This window comes from Dermacentor albipictus, chromosome 3 (genome assembly GCF_038994185.2).
Source record: "Dermacentor albipictus isolate Rhodes 1998 colony chromosome 3, USDA_Dalb.pri_finalv2, whole genome shotgun sequence".
NCBI lineage: Eukaryota > Metazoa > Arthropoda > Arachnida > Ixodida > Ixodidae > Dermacentor > Dermacentor albipictus.
The window spans coordinates 130208734-130229706 of record NC_091823.1 but is presented as its reverse complement, the minus strand read 5'-3'; the positions used below and the strand labels follow the sequence as shown (position 1 = coordinate 130229706).

At 48.3% G+C, this 20973-nt stretch overlaps 1 protein-coding gene and 1 long non-coding RNA gene across 17 annotated transcripts in view; one reads left to right on the top strand and one right to left on the bottom strand.

The window, feature by feature from the left end:
- Positions 1 to 20973, top strand: part of LOC135912839 (uncharacterized) — a 53475-nt gene that overhangs the window by 15354 nt on the left and 17148 nt on the right. The gene's annotated exons all lie outside the window — the stretch shown is intronic.
- LOC135912838 (uncharacterized transporter YutK-like) overlaps positions 1 to 20973 on the bottom strand; it is a 48301-nt gene that overhangs the window by 23130 nt on the left and 4198 nt on the right. For 6 of the 16 annotated variants that reach the window (XR_011512908.1, XR_011512910.1, XM_065445385.2 and 3 more), the window contains exons 1-3: positions 11426 to 12537; positions 7335 to 7496; positions 3144 to 3269 (exon numbers count right to left, since the gene is read on the bottom strand). Coding sequence is in view for 12 of the 16 variants with exons in the window: in XM_065445385.2 (XP_065301457.2) it covers positions 3144 to 3269; positions 7335 to 7496; positions 11426 to 12520 (1383 nt within the window). In the remaining 4 variants the exon portion in view is untranslated. Of the gene's footprint in view, positions 1 to 3143; positions 3270 to 7334; positions 7497 to 11379; positions 12538 to 14268; positions 14536 to 15745; positions 15894 to 17978; positions 18335 to 20973 lie in introns of those variants that run through there. The other 10 variants (XR_011512907.1, XM_070536055.1, XM_070536057.1 and 7 more) reach the window with 4 other exon arrangements.

The following is a 20973-nucleotide window of genomic DNA, read 5'->3' as shown; positions in this document are numbered from 1 at the left end:
GAAGTCCTGCTGCTCGTGAGTCTTCATGAAGCGGGCCGTTCCCACGTGCGAACCGGAAGGCCGAGCCTCTCGGCCGCATCGTGGGCCTGCTGGACAGCCCAGAGTAGGTCAGCCAGAAGAGGGCTGCAGAGAACCGCCTCATGTATAAAAGCTGACGCGCTTGACCCTCTCCTCAGATTTCGACGATCGCCGTGTTCGCCGCTATCGTTGTGCTTCAAGTGCAGTCTGTTTTTTTGGCTCAGGTTCGGCTGTAGTATAGTAGTATCACAGTATTGCTACTGTGTTCTTTGCCGTCACTACCACGTGACATTAGCGACGCTGTTTGTGTGCAGACACCAGTTAAAAAAAAAGGACGTGGTCGGCCGCTATGTTCGTACCGCGGCGCGTTCTAAGAGGATGGCAGACGCCCCACAAGTAGGAGGCATCATCGATTTTGGTCAATCTGACAATTTTTGGCATTTTTGTAGATGTACGCACAGTTTATGTGGGTAAATAACGCATGTAACATGACATTCTGTTGGCCTCCCCACTTCCGTGTATATGTGTACGCCTAGCACTGTTGCACAACATTGCGCAAGACATGCAGTGGTGAAACGTGATATTTGCCCTAAGAACTACACCTCATGCACTATTCAAGTCACGCGTTTTTGTGCGTACTCATACTGTTTTATTACTTATTCACTTTACGCCTCAGGTGCAGCTGTTTCAGGCCAAGGATGAGCTTCTAAAGCGCTGCCGAAATTCTTCCTCCAGCCGGTCGTCACGCTGAAGAAACGTCCGAGTATGAAGCATTCTCCAGCAGGCTCGATGGCTAGCTGACGATGAAAAAATAAGACGGCGCGTACACGTTGTTTCGGTCTTGTCTCACACGCTGCTTGTTTGGTCGAGAGTCTCGCGTAGGGCGGCTGTCGTCGAGCGTCGAGGTGCCTACCAAATTGTTTCTCGTGGCCACCACGCGATGACGCCACAATGCATCGCAAAATAAGACCCCTTAAACTCTTTGAAAGTGGTGCCACGCTTTGAAGAATGCCACCATCTCCTCGCGCGCTCTGGCCGAGGCCGACGTCGCGTCGCTATTGGCCTAATAGCATCACGTGGGCCCTCGCGCCGAGTATCAGCGCCATTGTGCTCGAGAAGCGTCTACGGAGTGGCGAGAAGCGCATGTTGACGCCGTTGCTACGCTCGAGCAGTGTAGGCGGCGCCACGGTCGAGGAGGGAGCGCCAAAGAGAGGAGAAACGAGGAGTGAAGCCGGAGGAGGAAAGTGTCGCGACTTTACGAAGTTTAAGGGGTTTTATCACAAAAGGCGGATCGACTCCACTCACACCGAAACGCCGCCGCGTACATTTCGACGCATGTGGCAGACCGCCCATCCACACTATAGCGCGACGACAGTGCGGCCATGTCTAGGGCTGTATGTCGAGGCCTAAATAAGTTTCGGCAAGCTTATTGCTTCGGGATACCTGAAACGCCTTTTACCACCTTTTCTAACGCGTTTCTGTCTTTCTTTTACGATTTACTTATGATACTGTCGCGTACACTCCATTGCAACTCGGTTTTCATGTTCCATCAGTGCTGTCAGTATATCGAAGAAAAAGATTAGCGAGAAATTGAGATTGCTGCACATTAATGTCCAACAACCACGCAGCTGCTTGCCTTGCAAGCAACCTGCCCCTGTGGCGCCGTTTACGGTTCCACAACACAGAGATGACCGCAGATAAAAAACGATAACCTCGTCTGATGGTGCCGCATTAGCCTTTCAGTACAGTGAACTATTACAATAGTTCTGGCATCTTACGTAGCGCCCGTGTTCATCATCCGCACATGTGTAACCAAAGTTAACTCTGTGATTCTTTTAAACAATTATTGTAGGTGCGCTAGTCTACTGAAACAGTCATAGTTACTATTTTTTTGGCAACGAGCTGCTGCCCACGGCGTTTTCTTACCCTACGAACTAATGAAGAACAGACTAATCATAATAATGCATTTTGCATCATTATACAGCGTGTTTCAGTTAACTCGGGCCAAATATTAAAAAAAGAAACATAGGCGCTACGTGTGTCCTATTACCGCAGTATATTGTTCTGAGCCACATGGAGCACGTTCTCTTATCTTTGTCAATCTGCGAAGCTGGGTAACTAAAAATGATTGCTGAATTAACGTTCTTTAAATTAGCTCTAGCAAAAAATCTTCAACGCAAAAGTTGTAACACTCGCTCTGAAACATCGGTACATTTCCTGTATGCTAAGATAACTGCCCTGTTTACTTTTATTTCCGAGCCTTTCTTTAAAGTGCGCGCAATTCGAAAAAAAACACGTGACTGCCGGCTAACGCGCCGCGCTTTCAGTGCCCTCAAATGTAAATGTTAAGTTGAACGAATTAGCAAAGACTGCTCCGCGCGCACAGATCGATTGAACAGGCTGTCGGTGACTGCGATAGGCGTTAAGTGACAAAAAGGGCGTACCGTTTTCGCAAATCCTTCAACGAAAAAGCAGCCGCAACGCGCGATTGGGAATGGAACCGGAGGCCGCTTTCGACGCAGCCCATGGATTTTGTTTTTCTTTTCCTTTCCAACCAATGAAGGAACGTGATGGACGGAGCGAGGCTGGCAGTATGGCGAAAGACGGAGATAAAAACCATGCTGCCTCCGGTCCATCGCTGTCCATCGCAGTCACCGACAGCCCGTTCAATCGATCCCTGTGCGCGGAGCAGCCTTTGCTAATTCGTTCAACTTACATTTGAGGGCACTAAAAGCACGGCGCGTTAGCCGGCAGTCCCGTATTTTGTTTTTGTTTTTTGTTTTTTCGCGCACATTAACGAAAGGCTGCGAAACAAATTAAACAGGGCAATCACCTCACAGACAGATGAAACAATCCGATACTTATGAACAAGCGCTGCAACTGTTGCATTGAAGAACTTTCGCTAGAGTTAATATTTAAAAAGTTAATTAAGCAATCTTTGTTAATTGCCGAGCTTGGTAGATTTAAAGAATATTTCAGGACGTGCCCCATCTAGCCCAGAACAATAAAGCGGCAATTCGACACGCGTAGTGCCTATGTCTTTTATTAATACCTGGCCCAAGTTAGCTGAGACACCCCGTATATGGCAGTGGACGCAGTTAGCACATGTTCCCGTGCGCACGTACTCCGAGCGTGATGTACGATCCGAGCATGACGGACGACATGCTGGCGAAGCCCGACGTCAGGAAGCAGTGGAGCTCGGCTTTGGTGACGTGCGGCAGGTACGGGTGCAGCATCAGCGTCGACTGCTCCTGCGTGGTTGCGATGCGTGTGGCGATGTGCGTGTGTGATCCCTGTACCTGATAGTGCATCCGTCTAGACATCGAAACCGTCTTTTAGGGAAGACGAGACTCGGCCATTTGTAACGTGTATAAGTGCCGACATTAGTCAATGCGTCGTGGGCTATCCGGCTGTAATGCAGTGATTTGGGCTTGTTGGTACGACATCGTGAGGCTTATAGCGCGTGAAAAGACATATTTGGGCTTGCTGGGTATGACATCGTGAGGCTTTCAGGCCTGTGTGTGCCACGTCTTCCTTTCGTCCTTGTCTTTTCACGCGCTATAAGCCTCACGAGGCTATCCGACCACACTTTTTAACGCTCCGCGTTGTATCGGTGGTGATATGGCGTCTGTTCCTGAACACGAGCTTGGTGTTTCGATTCCAGGTCCCTGCTGCGGTATTTTGATGAGGGTGGAGCGCGAAAATCTCTCCTCTGTCACGCTTCGAGTGTAATTTAGAGAACTCCGAGGGATCAAAACTGATCCTGAGCAATGTGCCGTGTGTCTCTCATATGGCTTGTGTTGCTCTGAGACGGTGAATGTCATCGATCATCGTCATTACGTCCTTTAGAGTGATCGTGTTGGAAAGTTCAGAAAAGGCACCCATCACCTTAAACACGCCAAATAATTTAAACTCAATTTGTAAGTCGAGAGTCGCCCACGTAGCAGGACCAACATTCGGATTGGCTGCTAACGATTCATCTTTGACTTCTACTACTACTACTATATGTATAAGATAGTCATTGCAAATGTTATTTCTTGTTTTCGTTTTCAATGTCACGATATCTTGTATATGTTACAATTTGGGTGAGTTGTGTGTCATTTTGCGGCGCGAGGTGTCGTTGGACGGCTACGTGACCAAACGCTGATCTCTGCTCCAAGTTACGGGGAATAGGAGCTTATGCCTAAAAGCAGCCTTTTCTCTCCCTCCTCACTGTATGAATTGTGCATGAAATAATAAACTTCGGCGTCTACTTTAACACCGCACTGAAGGTGGAGGACATAAAGAAACGAAACGCCACTGCACCCAATACTAAAGTAGATTTGAAACTCAACATTCGTATGAAAACCCTACATGCAAACTCACGTGCCAGAAGAACCTAACTGCGATGCAAAGTTTTGCGTTAAGCAAAATCGAAAATCAAATCTCTCTCCTGCGCAATGCACTGCTCGTGTCAAAGACATACTTAGGAAGCATCTGAAGCGCAGACAACGTAGGCACTACTAGGAGAAGCCAATGTGGGCTGACGTAGGATCAATTTGGCCCCACGTATATCATTTACTGGTCTTGCTTCATCTGGTACAAAGGGAAATATCACTTCCAAAAATACCATTAAGAAAACAAAGGAAACAAAGTTTTCCTATTATTATTGCAGAATGTTTATTTGCACAAGTACTCCAAGTTCTTTTATATATTATTTCTTGTTTACGCTGTAGGCGGAGCTTTTTTTTGTTTTTGTAAGACCATTTGGCCACTTAAAATGAAGTGAGAAACATTTGTCATGAATCCTGCAATCGAAATCAATTTTTTTTTCTTTACTATCCTCAATTAACATTTTGTGTGCAGCTTCACCACCAACCTAAGTGTAGGCTTACATATCCCACATGCGCGAGCCAATTAGCCTACATTTCTGAGAAAGAAAAAATGCAGCTGTTCATCCGGCCAGTAATAACATTCACAGCATGGCCGTATGTTGCCGACGGAGTTAACGCTTGGATGTGTCGCACATGTGGTTATCCGTGCTTGCGTGATCTATCAAAGCCTTTCTGCTCTCTGTGTAATGCACCGAAAGCAAACCTGACCCATACGCTCCTGGCCTGCCCAACTCCTCCTCCCGCCGGCGGGCCGGCACCACTAAAAATCTGGGAAGACTGGGAGATCTCACTGCGCTCCACCGACCCGACAAGGCAGAAGATGGCCGCTAGCCGGGCTGCCAGATATGTTAAACATGAACGTTTGAGAGCAGTGGGATAGGGCGGGGACGCAGGGGGCCTGGAAGGTCCCGAATTCCCCGTCAAGATAAAGTTCTTTTTCCTCCTCTTCCTGCTCCTGTTAAAGCCGCATCACAGCAGTTTTTAGTGTTTCATGCTACCTGAAAGCTTCAGCCATGAAGGCAGTGACTGTTTCTCCCAGGAAGGAGTCAATTATGCAAGACTTTTTTTTCTTGTAAAATGACGGGAAAATCCATCAGCTGAGAACCTTTTAAAACTACACAAGAAAATTTGGAAAGAAGTGGAAGAAAAATGAACAGACATATGAATGACTTGCCATTTTTCTTGCCCCCTCCCCTTTTGGTTACTTCATTTCTGCACCCTAGCGCCCATACACCCTCGCCGCACGCACAAAACGTTTCACGTACTCCACTGCGGCTACGTCCACGATACAGCCTACCCGATTTCTTGTGTTTATTTTCAAGAAACGAAACAAGCTTTTAAATTTGGTCATTACAACTTAATTGCCGACACATGAGCTATGGTCATATTTTGTTGTGGCATGCACACTTTATAGATACTGCAAGCGCTTGCCAATTAAAAATAGCATCGTCACGCATAATGCAATGTTTCCTGTTGTTAACACTAAGCAACTGACGTCGACGTGCTGCTCACTGACGCTGTTTTTGCGTTAAAGGTACACAAATGGAAAATATTAAGTTGAGATAATTTGATAACTTATCTGTCTAGCGGAATGCGAAAACACCCGTGCACTTAGATTTAGGCGCACGTTAAAGAACCCCAGGTAGTCGAAATTTCCGGAGTCTCCCACTACGGCATGCCTCATAATCAGAAAGTGGTCTTGGCACGTAAAACCCCATAATTTATTTTTTTAACTTATCTGTCTAGAAGTCTATCATGATTTTCTCGGCGCCGATATACGAGTTCGTCGCGTAGAAAACTGCCACTGAATGTCCCGCTGCCGCTCCTTGATTTGAATCGCCCTCTCTAAATCTGAGGTGATGACGTAATATCTACGTCATGATCTCTGCCAGATTCTCTGAATGAGCAACTCCTCTATCAACTCGCGTCAGCGGCGTTCCTCGAACCGCCCGCCTCCTGCCTCGGCTCTGTCTCCCGGCTAGTGGATGGCACCAGCCGTACGTCACGGCACGCGTCTTACGAGACAGATGCCGTACTCCACGTCAGGTGGCGCCACACTGATTTTCGATTTTTGTCGTGGTCGCGCTTAGAAAACCTATTTTCGCTACGAGTGACGAATTCGTTATTATAGAAGCTTAATCTTTCAATTTAACTAATATTTCAATTTAACTAATATTTTTCTTTAGTGCCATCTTAACATAGTTACAGTCTGCATGTGGTGACGCCATTTTCAGGTAGCGGGCTTTTGCACTGACCGGGTATGGGCTGTGGTAACTGACATACCTAGAGCAGCTGTCAGGGCTCCACCACTAAATGCAAGTTTACATTTAAATGAATACTAAAGAAAAAGTTATTTGAGCTGCATTTGTAAAATACCTTATTATAATACCGACAAATTCACTATTACCGTGAGGAGAAGCGTGTTAACTGAGATTTGACGCAAGAACGGAAAAGGAGTCGCAACGCCGCCTTGAAGTTACCGCACTAGCTCGTCGTGGTGTCATGGATTTCAACGGCGTCTTATCAGGCCTATAGTTTCGTTTTTATGTTTAGACAAGGACTGCATTACATTCTGAAAGAACGAAGGACTCAACTTATCAATTTTTACTGAGGTAAACCAACCCAAATATGAATGCATACTTCCAAGTTCGTGACGTCACGCTGACGTACCTACACTAAGTTTTGAACGCGAAATTCGAAAACTAGAACTCTGGACATGTTTTTGCTTTTTTGATAATAATCAACCTATTAGCACTAAATCACCGAAAATAGAGTTTTGCAAAAATACCTCAGCACTCTATACTGATTTAATGTTTCTCATGGGTGCTCCCTTTAAAGCTGACTCGCCAGTCAGCATTCGTTTCCTTCGTCCAGCCTCTGCATGAGCGACGTTTCTAACGATGGCCCCGTTTTCGAGCGGGTCCAATTCCAGGTCCTAATTACCGGTCCGAGTAGCAGGTTCCCGGCGGCGCATATGGACTCGCAGGCGGTGGAGCCGACCACTCGGTTCAGGAATCCGCCCAGCCGGGAAACGATGGCTTGCATGATGCCCCAGTAGTAGAGCACGTTCACGCAGAAGCCCACGTAGAAGATCACCGGCATCGCCTGCAAGCCGTTTGCAGAGCTGGCTGTAGCGGCCAACTTTCATGCAGGTTACTGAACAAAATGAACTCTATTGAACAACATAAAAAACTGCTGAATTTTTAACGCGACAGCGTTAAGGAGCTCGTGTCGCAGAAAAGCCGGTATCGTCGGCGTCGGCGTTGGCCGTGAGCGAAAAATCCCATCAGGCACTTCATGAATAAAAAACAACTTGTTAGATGGGCTGGGTGGGAATCGAACCAGGGTCGCCGGAGTGTGAGACGGAGGCGCTACCACTCAGCCACGAGCTCTTTTTTTTTCTTTATTTCCAGCTTGGCTACAAGCCGCAAAAGTGTTTGTGGTCATAGATCACACTCGTTTTATGTGTGTCAAAGTATCAAGCATTGACAACACAGCTTCATCGCAGTCATTCATCTTGTACACGTCACGCACCTTCACAACCATTTCCACAAAATATTCATACACAGTTCGGCCTTTAACATCGCAATGTCTATATGCCAACAGACTACGCCATACTGCGTGCAGTCCAAGTAAAAAGATAACATCCATCTGTTCAAAATCTCGTTCAGGGGGTAAAAAACGAATGCCATGTGGATTGAGGGGTAGGTCTATCTTTAACGTTCTCTGTAATATATCCCAAAAGAATATGGCATTATTACAATCAATGAAAACATGTTCAATCGTTTCAGCTTTGTTGCACAGAAAGCATCTGCTTCCCCATGGCACATAAATCCCTCTTTCCTCTAGCCACGTTTTAACAGGCAAGGTTCCCGTGTGAAGCTTGAAGAAGAATGTTTTAACGTTCGCCGGTATACACATATTTTTAACCCTTTTAAGTACGTCTTGCCCAGGCCCTTGTTGAAAAATTAACCGATATAATGGAACAGGGAACACACTTTCAATGAGATCCTTCATAAGACGCTTTCTTTTTACATTGGAGAGGTACTCAAGGGAAAATCTCGCCCTAAGGAAGCGATAGGACGTTACAACTTCACGCAAGAACCTTGAAATTGTGTAATGAGGGTCAATGGCTGAAGAAACAAAAAAATCAGGCATAGAAACTGTTAACATGGTTTGAAAAAAACAACACAGAAACGGGTCTCTTTCGTCCCTTATCAATATGAAACGTGATACCACTTGCTGAAGAAACAAGTGGCACACCGACAGACCACCTTTCTTTACTCGACGAAACAAATTTGTCCTTGATGTTCGCTCCCACGTAGAACACCAGATAAACGTGGCAAATATTCGGGGAAATTTTTGAATGTGCTTACGTGTACAATACAGTGCCTGCAGAAGATACATAATTTTCGCAACGAGAAAAACGTTACAAATAGTGGCACGTGCAAAAATCGACAACTCGCGGCCACCCAATGCTTCGGCCATCGCACGCATTTCATCAGTTTTTTCGAGCCAAAGTGACTCGTTCTCACGATACCCATCCAAAGGTACCCCCAGGTAAGTGCTAGGTGTCGTGAGCCACCGAATATTTTCAAAAACACCGGGCGTGGCAGTCCAATGGCCATGCCAGAGACCAATACTCTTTTGCTTATTGATTTCACTGCCGCTTTTCTCGCAAAACCTTTCAGTAATTCTTAATAATGAGCTAACACTCTCCCTATCTGCAGCGAATAGGGCAACGTCATCTGCATAAGCTAGAACACGTACTTCACAGGACTGTATCTTAAACCCCCTGATTTCTGTACTATTAACTATTTTTCTACAAAGCGGCTCCAAAAATAAAGCAAAAAGTAAAGGACTTAACGGGCAACCCTGTCGAACGGAAGAAAGTACTTGTATGCGTTGTGATAGTTCACCATTAACAATTAAATTGGTACATGAGCTTTGATATGCCATTTTGATGCCTTTACACATGACGGAACCAAGCCCTACATAATTAATTAATAAAAAGAGAACACCATGTGGTACCATATCAAAAGCCTTAGCTAGGTCTATTTGCAGCATCGCTACTTTGAGGAGAGCGCTATCGCAATATTCTAAAATGCTTCTAGCTGTATGAATATTTGTAAATATTTTCCTACCTCTGATGCCGCATGTCTGATGCGGCCCAACTAACTTCCGTATAACTCCCTGCAGCCTTGCTGCAAGAACTTTCATGAAAACCTTGTAGTCAACATTAGTCAACGTAATTGGCCTGTATCCCGTTACATTACGTAGTATATTTTTTTCTTTGCCTTTTGGGATAAGTACTGTGTGCGCACGATTGAACGATGGAGGTAAAGTCCCCCGCTCGAATGCCTCTGAAAATACTTCATGCAATGCTGTTGCCATGTCAGTCTTGAACGCCTTGTAAAATGCCGCGGTAATCCCATCCGGACCAGGAGATTTGCCCGAGCTTAGTTCCCCGATAGCCCTCTCAATCTCTTCCATACTAATATTCATTTCTAATAAATTCGTTTCTTCTTTGCCTAGCGTCGGCATTTCTGCCAGAAAGTCATCCTCGTAGCCCGGCGCCTTTGGCTCACGACAAGCAAACAAATCTCTATAGTAACTTTCAAATGCCGTCATGATAACTTTCTGTTCTCTGAATATCCTACCATTATATTCTATTTCCAATATTTCATTTCCTCGGGCGTACGCCTTTTCATCCGACAAAGCTCGCTTTGTAGGTACTTCCCCCGCTAGGTATTTTTCGGCTCGTGCTCGTATAATTGCACCTCTGTATTTATCCTCCTCTAAGCTCTCTAGTTTTCTTTTAATGACTTGCAGTTCTTGCGTCACCAAACCCGGATTAGCTGTTTCGATTCGCACCAAGTCTTCGAGCTCCTGCCGCAACATCTGTTCATGTTTATGAGCCTGATACTTCAAATGCCCACTTCTTTCTATTGCGGTCAATTTTACCCTTTGTTTAAATAACTCCCATTTCTCTGCGGCACTGCGTAGTGTGTCATTAAAAAATTGATGTATTTCTTTTTTTGTTTCATCTATGAACACGTCATCCTTGAGAAGCTTGGCATTCAATTTCCATCTTTCCCATTCAAGCTTCCTTTTTTGCTTTTGGCCAATCTCGAAGGTCACTAAACAATGATCACTGAAAGAAACAGCATCAACATCGTAGTTCTGACACAAAGGCGCAATCTCCGAACACGCATACACTCGATCTAGTCGTGCATGGTTGGTGCCTTGAAAGTGTGTGAAATGCTGGCGACTTCCACCTCTTGCGAACTGTGCCACATCATTTAAAGAGAATTTGCTCATGCATTCTTTAAGATACGCAGCACTTTCATCATTTACACGAGCAGTGGTTGAACGGTCTTGCTGATTAAGGACACAATTGTAGTCACCCAACGCAATCAAACACCTCTCACAATCAAAATACATACTCAATTCGCGAAAGAACAAACATCTTTCATGCGGCTTTGTAGGTGCATAGACACAAATAACTCTAAATTTCGCTTCCCCGTAAGAAAGATCGCACAAAACAAAGCGTCCTTGCAAGCAACTTGTAACCGTTTCAACGACAATGCCAATTGAATTTTTAACAAACAACATACACCCGGCTGATGTTCCCACCGCATGGCTCACGCATACATTGTACCTCAAAGAAAATTTTGCTACCAAGCCTTCGGTCGCCTCCTCTCTGCTAACCTTCGTCTCCTGGACCGCAAGCAAATCTAGGTCTCTTTCTTGCATTATGCGTTTGACCTGATATTGCTTGCGACTAGCCCCTAGACCCCGTACATTGAGCGTACCGACGCGTAATGGTGCAGGTATACTAATCATGGTGATTGTAAGCGCGAGCCACCAGTACAACGCTAACCGTGGCTCGACCTTGCAGTGGGAATACCAGGGTATTACTTATCGCGTCCCTGACCCCGAACCGGCGACGATGACGCCGACCGGACTTCGGGGACATATTTTTTACCCTTGGCGCCAGCAACGCGGTGCCACTGACGCTCCAGGCGTTTAACCTTGCGTTCGGTGTTGTCCTCCGTCAACTTCGGAATGCCTGTTCTGGGACGCTTCCCGCGTCCCGCGGTCGCTCCCGTAGCGTCTGCTTGATATTCGGCCGTAGTGATCTCGGTGCTGTCGCTCATGTCTTCCTCTTCACTTGCTTGACTTAGGGGCAGTGACTCTTGCGTGCAGCCTATTTCGGCACGTTCCGCAGTTGCCGTCGTCAAGTCCCGACTGTCAGGTGTCGTCCCTCCAGTTTTCTCGGCGTCAGTCTCCCGGGCCTTGTCTTCGCATTCCTTGGTGTTGCTGTTCGGGGCAGACTTTTCGGCCTCCTCCGCGTCCATTACGTTCTCTTGTACTTCTTCTGTTGGGAGAGCCGTTTTAGTTACTCTGGCGTAGCTCCTTGCACAATCATTACTTTCGTGTCCGAACGCCCGGCACACACCACATCGTGGCGTCTGGCAGTCCCGTCGAATGTGTCCTTGCCTGCGGCACCTCAAACATAGCGGGGACCGGCCTGGGGCCACAAGAAGGACGGTGCCACTTCCCAACTTGAAAAGATGAGGCAGGTCATCAAGCTCAACACCTTCCTTAAGTCTCATTCGCACCACTCTCGTCGTGGATGTCGCATGTTCAAAACCGGTGACGGACCAGTTGTCGTTCGACACGTCAAGGACGTCGCCAAAGCTGCTCAACGCTTGCCGAAAGCTCTCACTTTGGACAGCAAAGTCGACCCAGTGCACTTTCACGGTGACGTCTTGCTGGACGGGGTCAATGACAGCGCAGAAGCCGCCCTTGACCTGAAGTCCACCCGTTTTCACCAGGGCATCCTTGTCCGCCTTGCTGCGCAACTTGACTAGCCAGACGTGATTCATCTGGTAGGCTCCAATACCCGTGATGTTCTTGATGATACCAGCGTCCTCCAATGGCTCGCGAAAATCTTCCAGCCGATATGGTCTTCTTGCCAGGTCCCCGTGCAAAAAAACGCACTGCTGCATGCTCTCGCCTGAAGGCAATGTAGGCAGCAACATCCTATAATCCGAGGGTGCAGAAGAAAACCTGCCACCGCGGCCAACGGCGGCCGCCAAAGAACCTCGCACGGAGCGAGCCATCACGCGTCCTTCCTCCTCGAAAGCCGAACGCGGAGTCACTCAGCCACGAGCTCGATGCTTCAAAGCGGTACAAAAGCGTCTCTAGTGAATGCGGTGTTGCCTTAGAAACGAGCTGTTTCTAAGACTCGGGCGTCCGTCGCTTGCTGAGGCGCACATTTCGTTGCCGCGCCGAACGCGGCGCTGCTGGACGCTCACCGCGTCCGATGCGGGACGCGTAGTCGCTGCGCCGTAGCCCACTGTCTTCCACCCCTTGGCGGGTCGACGGGAACGCTGTCGCGTTCCACTCTTGAAGGCGAAGCTTAAGCGTCCTCCAATTTTTTTTTACTTTGTCATCGAGCCCGTTTCCACGCCAAACTACAGCGAAACAAGGTTTAGCTTAGAGTTGGGCAAGGAACGAATGGTTTCACGAGGTCTTGGTACATGATTGCAGATTTACTTTACTGCGGAAGGATTTGCGGCATTGACTTCTTTTCAAACGGTGCGTAACAGGACAGTTTGCAGTCCCGTTCGAGATTTGTTGGCACGGAGCTTCACGCCACCCGTTTCCGGAGGTCATTCACCTGCTTCCCACGGAAGCAGCGAGTCAGGTTCGACATCTTGCAACATGAACACGTGTCAGTTATATAGGACAAACAACCCGTCGCACTCGTGCTACCAAACCCTAATTCCAAACGCCATTTGAGAGATTTCGAGTGCTACCGCGACAAAACGGGTTACGGTGCAGCCCGATTGCTCGTTCTATAGTCGCTCGATCACTCGGATAGGCCATCGTAGCTCGGTCCTCAAATTCTGGGATTCGTCGCTCGTCGCACGGAAGTGCTTCGAATGTCAAGCCCTGTTGGACGAGTTCGCGCTCCATCTGTACAGCCTGCGTCTGCTCCTCGTTTGGCACAGTTATGGGAGCGTAAACTAAACACGAGACTAAATATAAACATACGTTTGCCATTTCTGTGGAGAGAGAGAGAAACAAGACGGTTCAATGATATGCTGGAGATGTTAACCTGGCTGTTCGCCAGACATGCCACTCCCGGTGCTGGGTGATGATTGTGATATATACAGCGAAAAACACTTAACAGCACATACAGTTGCACACACATATATATGTATATACATCTATAGACATATTTACAAAGTTCCTTGAAGGCTCGTGGCCCGTGAGAAGGTCAGCTGCGCTTTCGTGGCGCGTAACGCACAGGTGGTGCTTTCCGTAGATCATATGCGTGGTCGAACTGTCACCAAAGCGTTTTCGATGCGGTGTTCCAGTAAAAGCGCTGATACGACAACACTACGTACGGTTAGCTGCCCGAGGCGCGGTGCGTTGGCGGGCGATGTATATGGCATGCTCGATCACACAAATGGCGGTGTTCGAGCAACGGGCGCAAAGAAATGGTACAATTGTCGATAGCATTCTTGCCACTCTCGGGGGAAAAATATTCCAGTGGAAAGTGCGAACCCACCTTAATGGCAACGTCTATATACTAACAAAAGCAGGCTACGCGATTCAGCGATAGCGATGTCTGCAGCGTCGCTTGTTGCCATCGCGCGAAAAAGTGTGGCCCAAAACTTGAACTTCTTGAGAGTTGCCGCGTCAGCTTGGTGTGGCCAGTGTACAGTGGTGCTTCGCGTTAGACGTTTCGCGCTACCGTCCTCGCTCTGCGAATTTACAACCGAGCCTCCCAGGTGGGGCAGTGCGTTTTTTCTGCGGATCCCGATCCGCTCTTCGAGAAAAACGACCGTGCGCGTCTTACGCTGAACGCCAGTACGGGCAGGAGCGTGGACGTGTCGTTGCGCCCGTTGGCGAGCAGCAGAACGCCGCCTCGTCCGGACACGGACAGGTTGGCGCCAGCGGCCAGGTACCCGAACAGGAATTCGCTCCCTCCGGACGCGTGCTTGAAGAAGCGCCTGATGTGCTGCGACAGGCACACGACCAGGACCCGGCCCGCCGGCCAGCGCAGCATCAGCGCCGCCGCCACGTACTGGAGCACCAGAGCGCGCCCCAGCACCAGCCACGGAATCTGGGCGTGGCAGACGCGCCGCGGCAGGAGAGAAGGTTTTCGCGGGGAGGGCAGCGCGGCGAGAGACGCCAGCGTATACGGTGCTGCCGGAGGCAGTCGGAGGCAAACTATTTCTCCTGTGAGTGCATAAAAGTATACGAACATGAAACACTGTGTTATAAGTGAGAAGCATATGTGAATCTTTTTCCCCTCGCTTTGCTTTGTTAGGGGGGCTCCAATTCGAATGATGCCGAGCATGAAAAATTGTCTGATATGTACCTCCCACTGCACTGCTTTGTTAGAAGGAGCTGGAACTCTCTTAAAGGGAATTCGTTTCCACACTTTATTCGGGTGCTTCGCATCTCGTACTGTGAACGAGAGGGGAAAATAAATTCATTTGTCACGTATTTTTTGCCATCCGCGGTCAGTTTGCAGTAACATTATAATATGTCCTCCCACAAGGGGCGTATACAGCATCGGGGAAAAAAATCAAACATTGCTATTTCAGTGCATTCCTGATCTGTCCAATACTTGGCACGCAAGTCGTGGAACAATTATTCCTTCGTTTAAGGCACCGAAATCTTCGATGCAGTGGCGAAAGAATAAAGAGCGCCAATTTAGACGAGAACGAGAAGGATATGAACGCAGGAAGGGTGCTGATTCCACCTGGCAATATTTTGTTTTTGGAACCGCAGGTGGAGGCCATTCGTTACCGAAATTCCAATGCGCATGTGTTCAATGCGCGCGACATCTTTGAAAAGCAATAGATTTCTTCTGTTCAATTATCACTATATCGTAAAACGTAATCGGCTTTACGTAGCTTTGACTATAAGCGCTCCTCTAACCATGCAAGCAAGACACTTCGCAGTTTACTTTAGCGGCGGGTCTCTCGAAACTACATATACTATATACATTAAGGATTTGTATCAGAACTACGTGTTCTTTTAAACATTTGCTGTAAATTCAGTTCGGCCACTTGCCTATGTTGTCCTAAATTTACTTTTTCATCGGCCAGTAATCAGCAATAGGCGCCGAATATAGCCCCTCCCATTAGGACGGCTGGGACAGAAAACGATACGTTGTTGCAGTAAGAGTTCCTCCTTTTATGAGCTGCCATTCTTTTTCTATGCACGCGATAGTTTGCATATAGAAATGGACAGCGCTAGCCTAGCTCGACACACACACTGGCTGCGGGCGCGCAGTGCGCAGGGTTGTGTACGTGGGCACGCACGGTTTTCCGGCTGCTGGAGAGTGCGTAGGCGACGCCGAGGAGCACCGCGATGCCGCCCAGGGAGGTCAGCCGGGAGAGGCGCTCGCGCGCGTCGAACACCAGCAGGCAGACGCCGACCACCAGGATGGTTAGCCACACCATGGGCATCCTGCGCACGCGGCGGCACCAGTGTCAAGCGACGCTGCACGACACCCGATTTTACATACGGACACAAAGCAGCAAGGTGGGATTCAAATAAGAATCCTGGGGTCTTGCGCGCCGAAACCACCATCTGATTACACAGGCACGCCGTAGTGTGGGACTCCCAATTCAATCTGGCTACCCGGGGTTCTTTATGTGCACACTCTGCACCGGTGCATGAGCTTTTTTCTTCTTTTTGCGTTTCGTACCCATCTGAAGGCGGGCGCCGTGGGGATCGAACCGGCAAATTGGAGGTCGACAGCGCCATGTCACAGCCGCTCGGCTATCGCGTTTTGACGGTTCGAGATGAGATTGACCCGTCGGTATAGTTGGTCGATGCTCATCGTTGAAGGACTTGGAAATCGCTATACAGCTGGTGCGCAAAACGCCCCCAACACGGAGGAAGACACAACGAAAGATGGGACAGCACTTAATTGGTTGTAAACTGAATATTTCTTTTAATAATAGCCGCTATGTATAGTAACGATTACTTAGTTGGGCATGATAGAGAAATAGTTTGAAAATACGTTTGACTTGTGCAATAACGACGCGTTCAGATTAGAGAGAAGCGACGTGCCGTCTTTGGATGCGTATGGTTGTACATGGCTGGTTTTGCACCACGTTAGTAGGCGCGTCCTCTAAATGATTCTGTTACCGAGTTTGAAGCACACAAAAGGAACATACAGGCGCCACATGGCCAACTTCAAGCCAGGTCGCAATAAACATGAGGGAAAGCCCTTACCCCATGAGTCGAAGGCCGCATACGGTGTGTTCAGACAAAATTTAGACAAGCTGTTAAAAAAAAAACTGGTACAATATATCATCATGGGACCTACGGTGTTCATTCATCACTAATGTTCGAATAACAGGTTTCCATCGTAAGTCACACCCAAAATTTAAAAAAAAATTAAGAAACTGTGCAATGACTTTCTGGGTAAGTCTTGCACGAATTATTCCGGTTGTGCAAGAGGACAGATGACTGAACACCATCGCTCTCATAAATGTATACTGTGGCAGTCTTTTTTTTTTTATCTTAGATGGGAAACCCTCTACAGAGCCAAAGAAAAGGTATACGCTAGCTCAGAGCCCCAGACGCTGGCTGTGTCGAGAGGGCTGTCTGCAAGGTTGCACTTGCAGAATTTTGCATAAGATGTTTTACCATACTTGGGCATCCAGAGATCAGCCTTTGCACTAAGTAACCGTCGCAGGGTGGTGAGAGATAGTCCGAGCTGCTTACGTAGTCTGCAAAGCGGAAGAGCACATAGGCATACAGAGCTTCAACGGCAGTGGCCAATGTCGCACTAATCTTCCACAATGTATAAATATTGCTTTGAATTTTTCCAAATTACCAGAGCAGTCGGCGCATGTCCGATGGTGAGTCTGTACTTGAGCCATCAAGCAGAATAACAATGCACTTTTTTTCCAACATTTCTGTGTAAAGTGTTTAAAAACTCTGATGCAGCACTGCTGCCCACTCGAAACGCTCGTACAGAATCACCATACGTGCAGTCTCCTTTTAGTGCAATATTCACCCCAGCTCTGCCGACGGTCCCGTTTCAATGTATAACGTCTATCCGAAGCGGCAGCTCAGTGCATGGCTATGTCCTTGCGCTGCTAATCTCGAGGTCTCTGGTTAGGTCCCAGCCGTGGTGGCGACATTTGGAAGGATGCGAAAGGCAATAATTCTCGTGCAGTTAAATTTAAGCGCATGTCAAACAACCACGGGCAGTGGCGTAGCAACAGGGTGGGCCGGGGGGCCGTGGGCCCCGGGTGCAAGGGGCCAGTGAGGGGGGGGGGGGGGGGGGGTGTCATATACGTCTGGAGACACCCCCCTTTCCGCCGGCTACACCCGGGGAGGGGGGTGACAGAAGACCTAGGGGGCCCGGGTGCCAGACGACCTATAGCTACGCCACTGACCACGGGTGCCCAAAATTAATCCGGAGTCCCCCCCCATCGCCTGCCTCATAACGAGATCGTGTATTTGGACCCCCGCAATTTGCTATTTCAGTAGGCCGTCATGATTTGTCCCGCATATGTGTTCCGCGGGGCTTACCTCTCGCGGTATCGCAGCGCGTCCGCCCAGGCCCTGATGGCGGTCGCGTAGCGCTTCAGCAGCACGCGGCCGGCCGCGAACAGGAGCACCAGGAGCGTGGCCAGGGCCAGCAGCCACACGGGGTGGCACATGTCGGGACCCTCGGACCAGTGGCGGGCGATGGCGAACAGCAGGAACGCGTGGTAGAGCACGACGCACGCCACCCAGGTGTACAGCCGGCTCTTCGCGCTTTGCATGAGGTGCATGAGCCTGGTCGGATACGCGGACGAGAAGCCTTCCTCGGCGATCGCCGTGTCCATCTCGGCTGGGGTGACGCCGTGACCGCCGCCTTCCCTGGGACCCGGGCCTTCGACGGGCTGCGTGTGGGCCACCCAAATACTATACGGGTCACGCTTTGCAGCTGATGAGTTGTGGGGTTACTGCCTGCACCCTGTAAGTGGCTAATCAGGCTAATCGCCAGGGCAGTCTGCAGTGTCGGGTTTGTGACGACGCAAGCCTTTCAGTGGTTAACTTCCAGCGATAGGCCTCCTGTTCAAGTACAAAGGTTCAAGTACAAAGGTTGACTTTGGGAGCTGAGGTCACATTCGTAAACAGGGTGGCCAAAACAGTCACCAATCAGCGTGTTGGCTGTCACTTTGATTAATGACATAGAAGCGAAATGCTTTGATATGTTTTGCAAGGCGATTTATTTTTTCTTCATATCTATACCTACACATTAATGGCCACCAGTTTTTTCAGGAAAACTATGACCACCTGTTCTCGTGCGTTATGGAAGTTCGACACTGTGAGAAAAAAGGATGACGCGCCTTCGAAATTTACCACGGACTCGAGCTGAGTGCAACCATTTGCGACGTCGTTATTGACCTCTATCCTTGTATCGTTCGTCATGAGTGCTCTTGTTAAACCGAACAAATTTTGGCAATTAGAAGTTCATCTCTTCAGATGCACTTCAACCTCGTAGCGCAGAAAGGCGTCGAGGTCTTTATAAATGTAGAACAGGCACGCAGAATACCATGCTGTTTGTAATTAGGACGCCAGAAGTAGTCACCTATAGATGGATACTGAAAGTACCGGTAAGATAAATACAATATATCAATCAAGTCTGATTTTAGTATAAATGGCAAATTTACATGTTTGGTAGTTTTGTATATCTCGCTTATAATGAACATTTAGCGCTCAAGACCTATGTGTCCGTAGTCGAGATCGGTGGCCCGTTCCATTCGAACTCCATACCGGAATTTCGGGCTTTCAAACAATTCCCGTTTCGCCTGTCCTACTTGCGCCCTCATTCCATTTACATAGCATTTCGGGTGCTTCAGAATGTGAAATGATTCCGGAATCATTCCAACTCCGGAGTTTTCCACTTCACTACTCCGGTTAGTTTGTTGTTAGCAACGGCACCGCCACGTTGCTACCTTTCATTTTCATAATGCTAAACATATTAGACATGCGATGCAAAAAATTAAGCATTTACCCGTAGCACGTTGGTATGAACAACGTCTAAAGTTTGTCCCGCATGTTCTTCAGAAAGATCCAATGGCGAATGATGAAATTTCGGCGTGTGAATGTACGTGCTTGCAGGCACCTCAAATAGATGGCGCCACCATACTGTGGAGGTTCGGGATCACCTTGATGGCGCGTGTCGTTTGAATCGCATTCTCGGCGTCTGCCTGCCTGAGCACAGTAGCAACATGGTAGCGCCCTTGCGGTTACCGATTTCAATGCATGGGCGCGATGGGGAGCTTTTCCTCGAGAGTTGGTTCCATTAACTATTTATGAGAGTTGACTAAAGCGAAAGGAGACTGCTCGCGCGCGTTTACGTGTGTAGTCGACAACGCACGAAACCCGACAAGGCCTGCTGCGCATAATATTGCGCCAGCTATGGCCTCACTGCTTCGCCTTATGTGCGCAAGTGAAACTTCTCTTAAAGGGCCCCTAACCAGGGCCCATAGCAAATTTTGGCTATATGTTGGAAGTTGTTACGTGTCCTCTAGGGAGCATTCTGCCGCAAAAATTTTTCAAGTCGGCTCATTAATAGCCGAGATTGAAATATTTCAGTGCCGCGAACCCATGATTTCAGCAAGCGGGCTCCACTACCAAGCAAGACGCTCTCTCCACTCGCCCCGTCTAGCCTACGCAAGCGAAATTCCTTCCCTGCGCCCTCCCATACCGGACCTCAAGGATCGCGTGATGCAAACGTCACAAATCCCGCCTTCATTATTTTTTTTTGCTCTTCGCTTTTTTTTCGGCGTTACGGAGTTTCGCCAACGGCGTCGCGCGTGAGCGGTTGTCTCGTTCGCGCGACGCATTATTTTGCGCGCTGTGCACAAGGAAACATGACTAGCACTATAATTCAGTGCTACACATATACTGCAACAGAACAAGCGGATCGCAGAGCGCGATCACGCGCTGGAACACGGTAGAAAATGGCATAGTTTCGGTACCTGCGCACGTGACTGCACGACCGTGGGAGCAAGCAGACGAAGCGGAGGTGATCTCTCGCTTCTTTGCGAAGTAAAGCAAAAAACAGGCAGACATCATTTCATTTGTGCATTTTGTTATTTCTCTAAACTTCAATTTGTCATTTCAAGGAACAGATCGCACAGCATAAAAGATGTTGTATTGAATAATTCTCTGAGTACCATGCCGCCATGAGCGACGTCACACTGTGGACACGATTACGTAGGCGCATGGGCACGACTACGTCACCATCCGGCTTGGAGCGCGGCGGCAGTGAGCGAAGTGAGAATCGGCGTTCGGATTGAAATTTAATATCTTTCCGCGGGGCGTAGTGATGTAATACTTTGCAGACACGATTGTTATTGCGCAATGTATGCTCTGCGCTTGTCAACTCAAAATGGCCAGACCTGGTGAGGCCAGGCTGGTGAGACTTTTTAGTTCATGCCAATACCATTCTGTGCATATTCAAACCATTTTTTTTGTTCTCTTCTTTTTTTTTTTGTTATCTATAGATATCCACCCATTGCACCTAAAA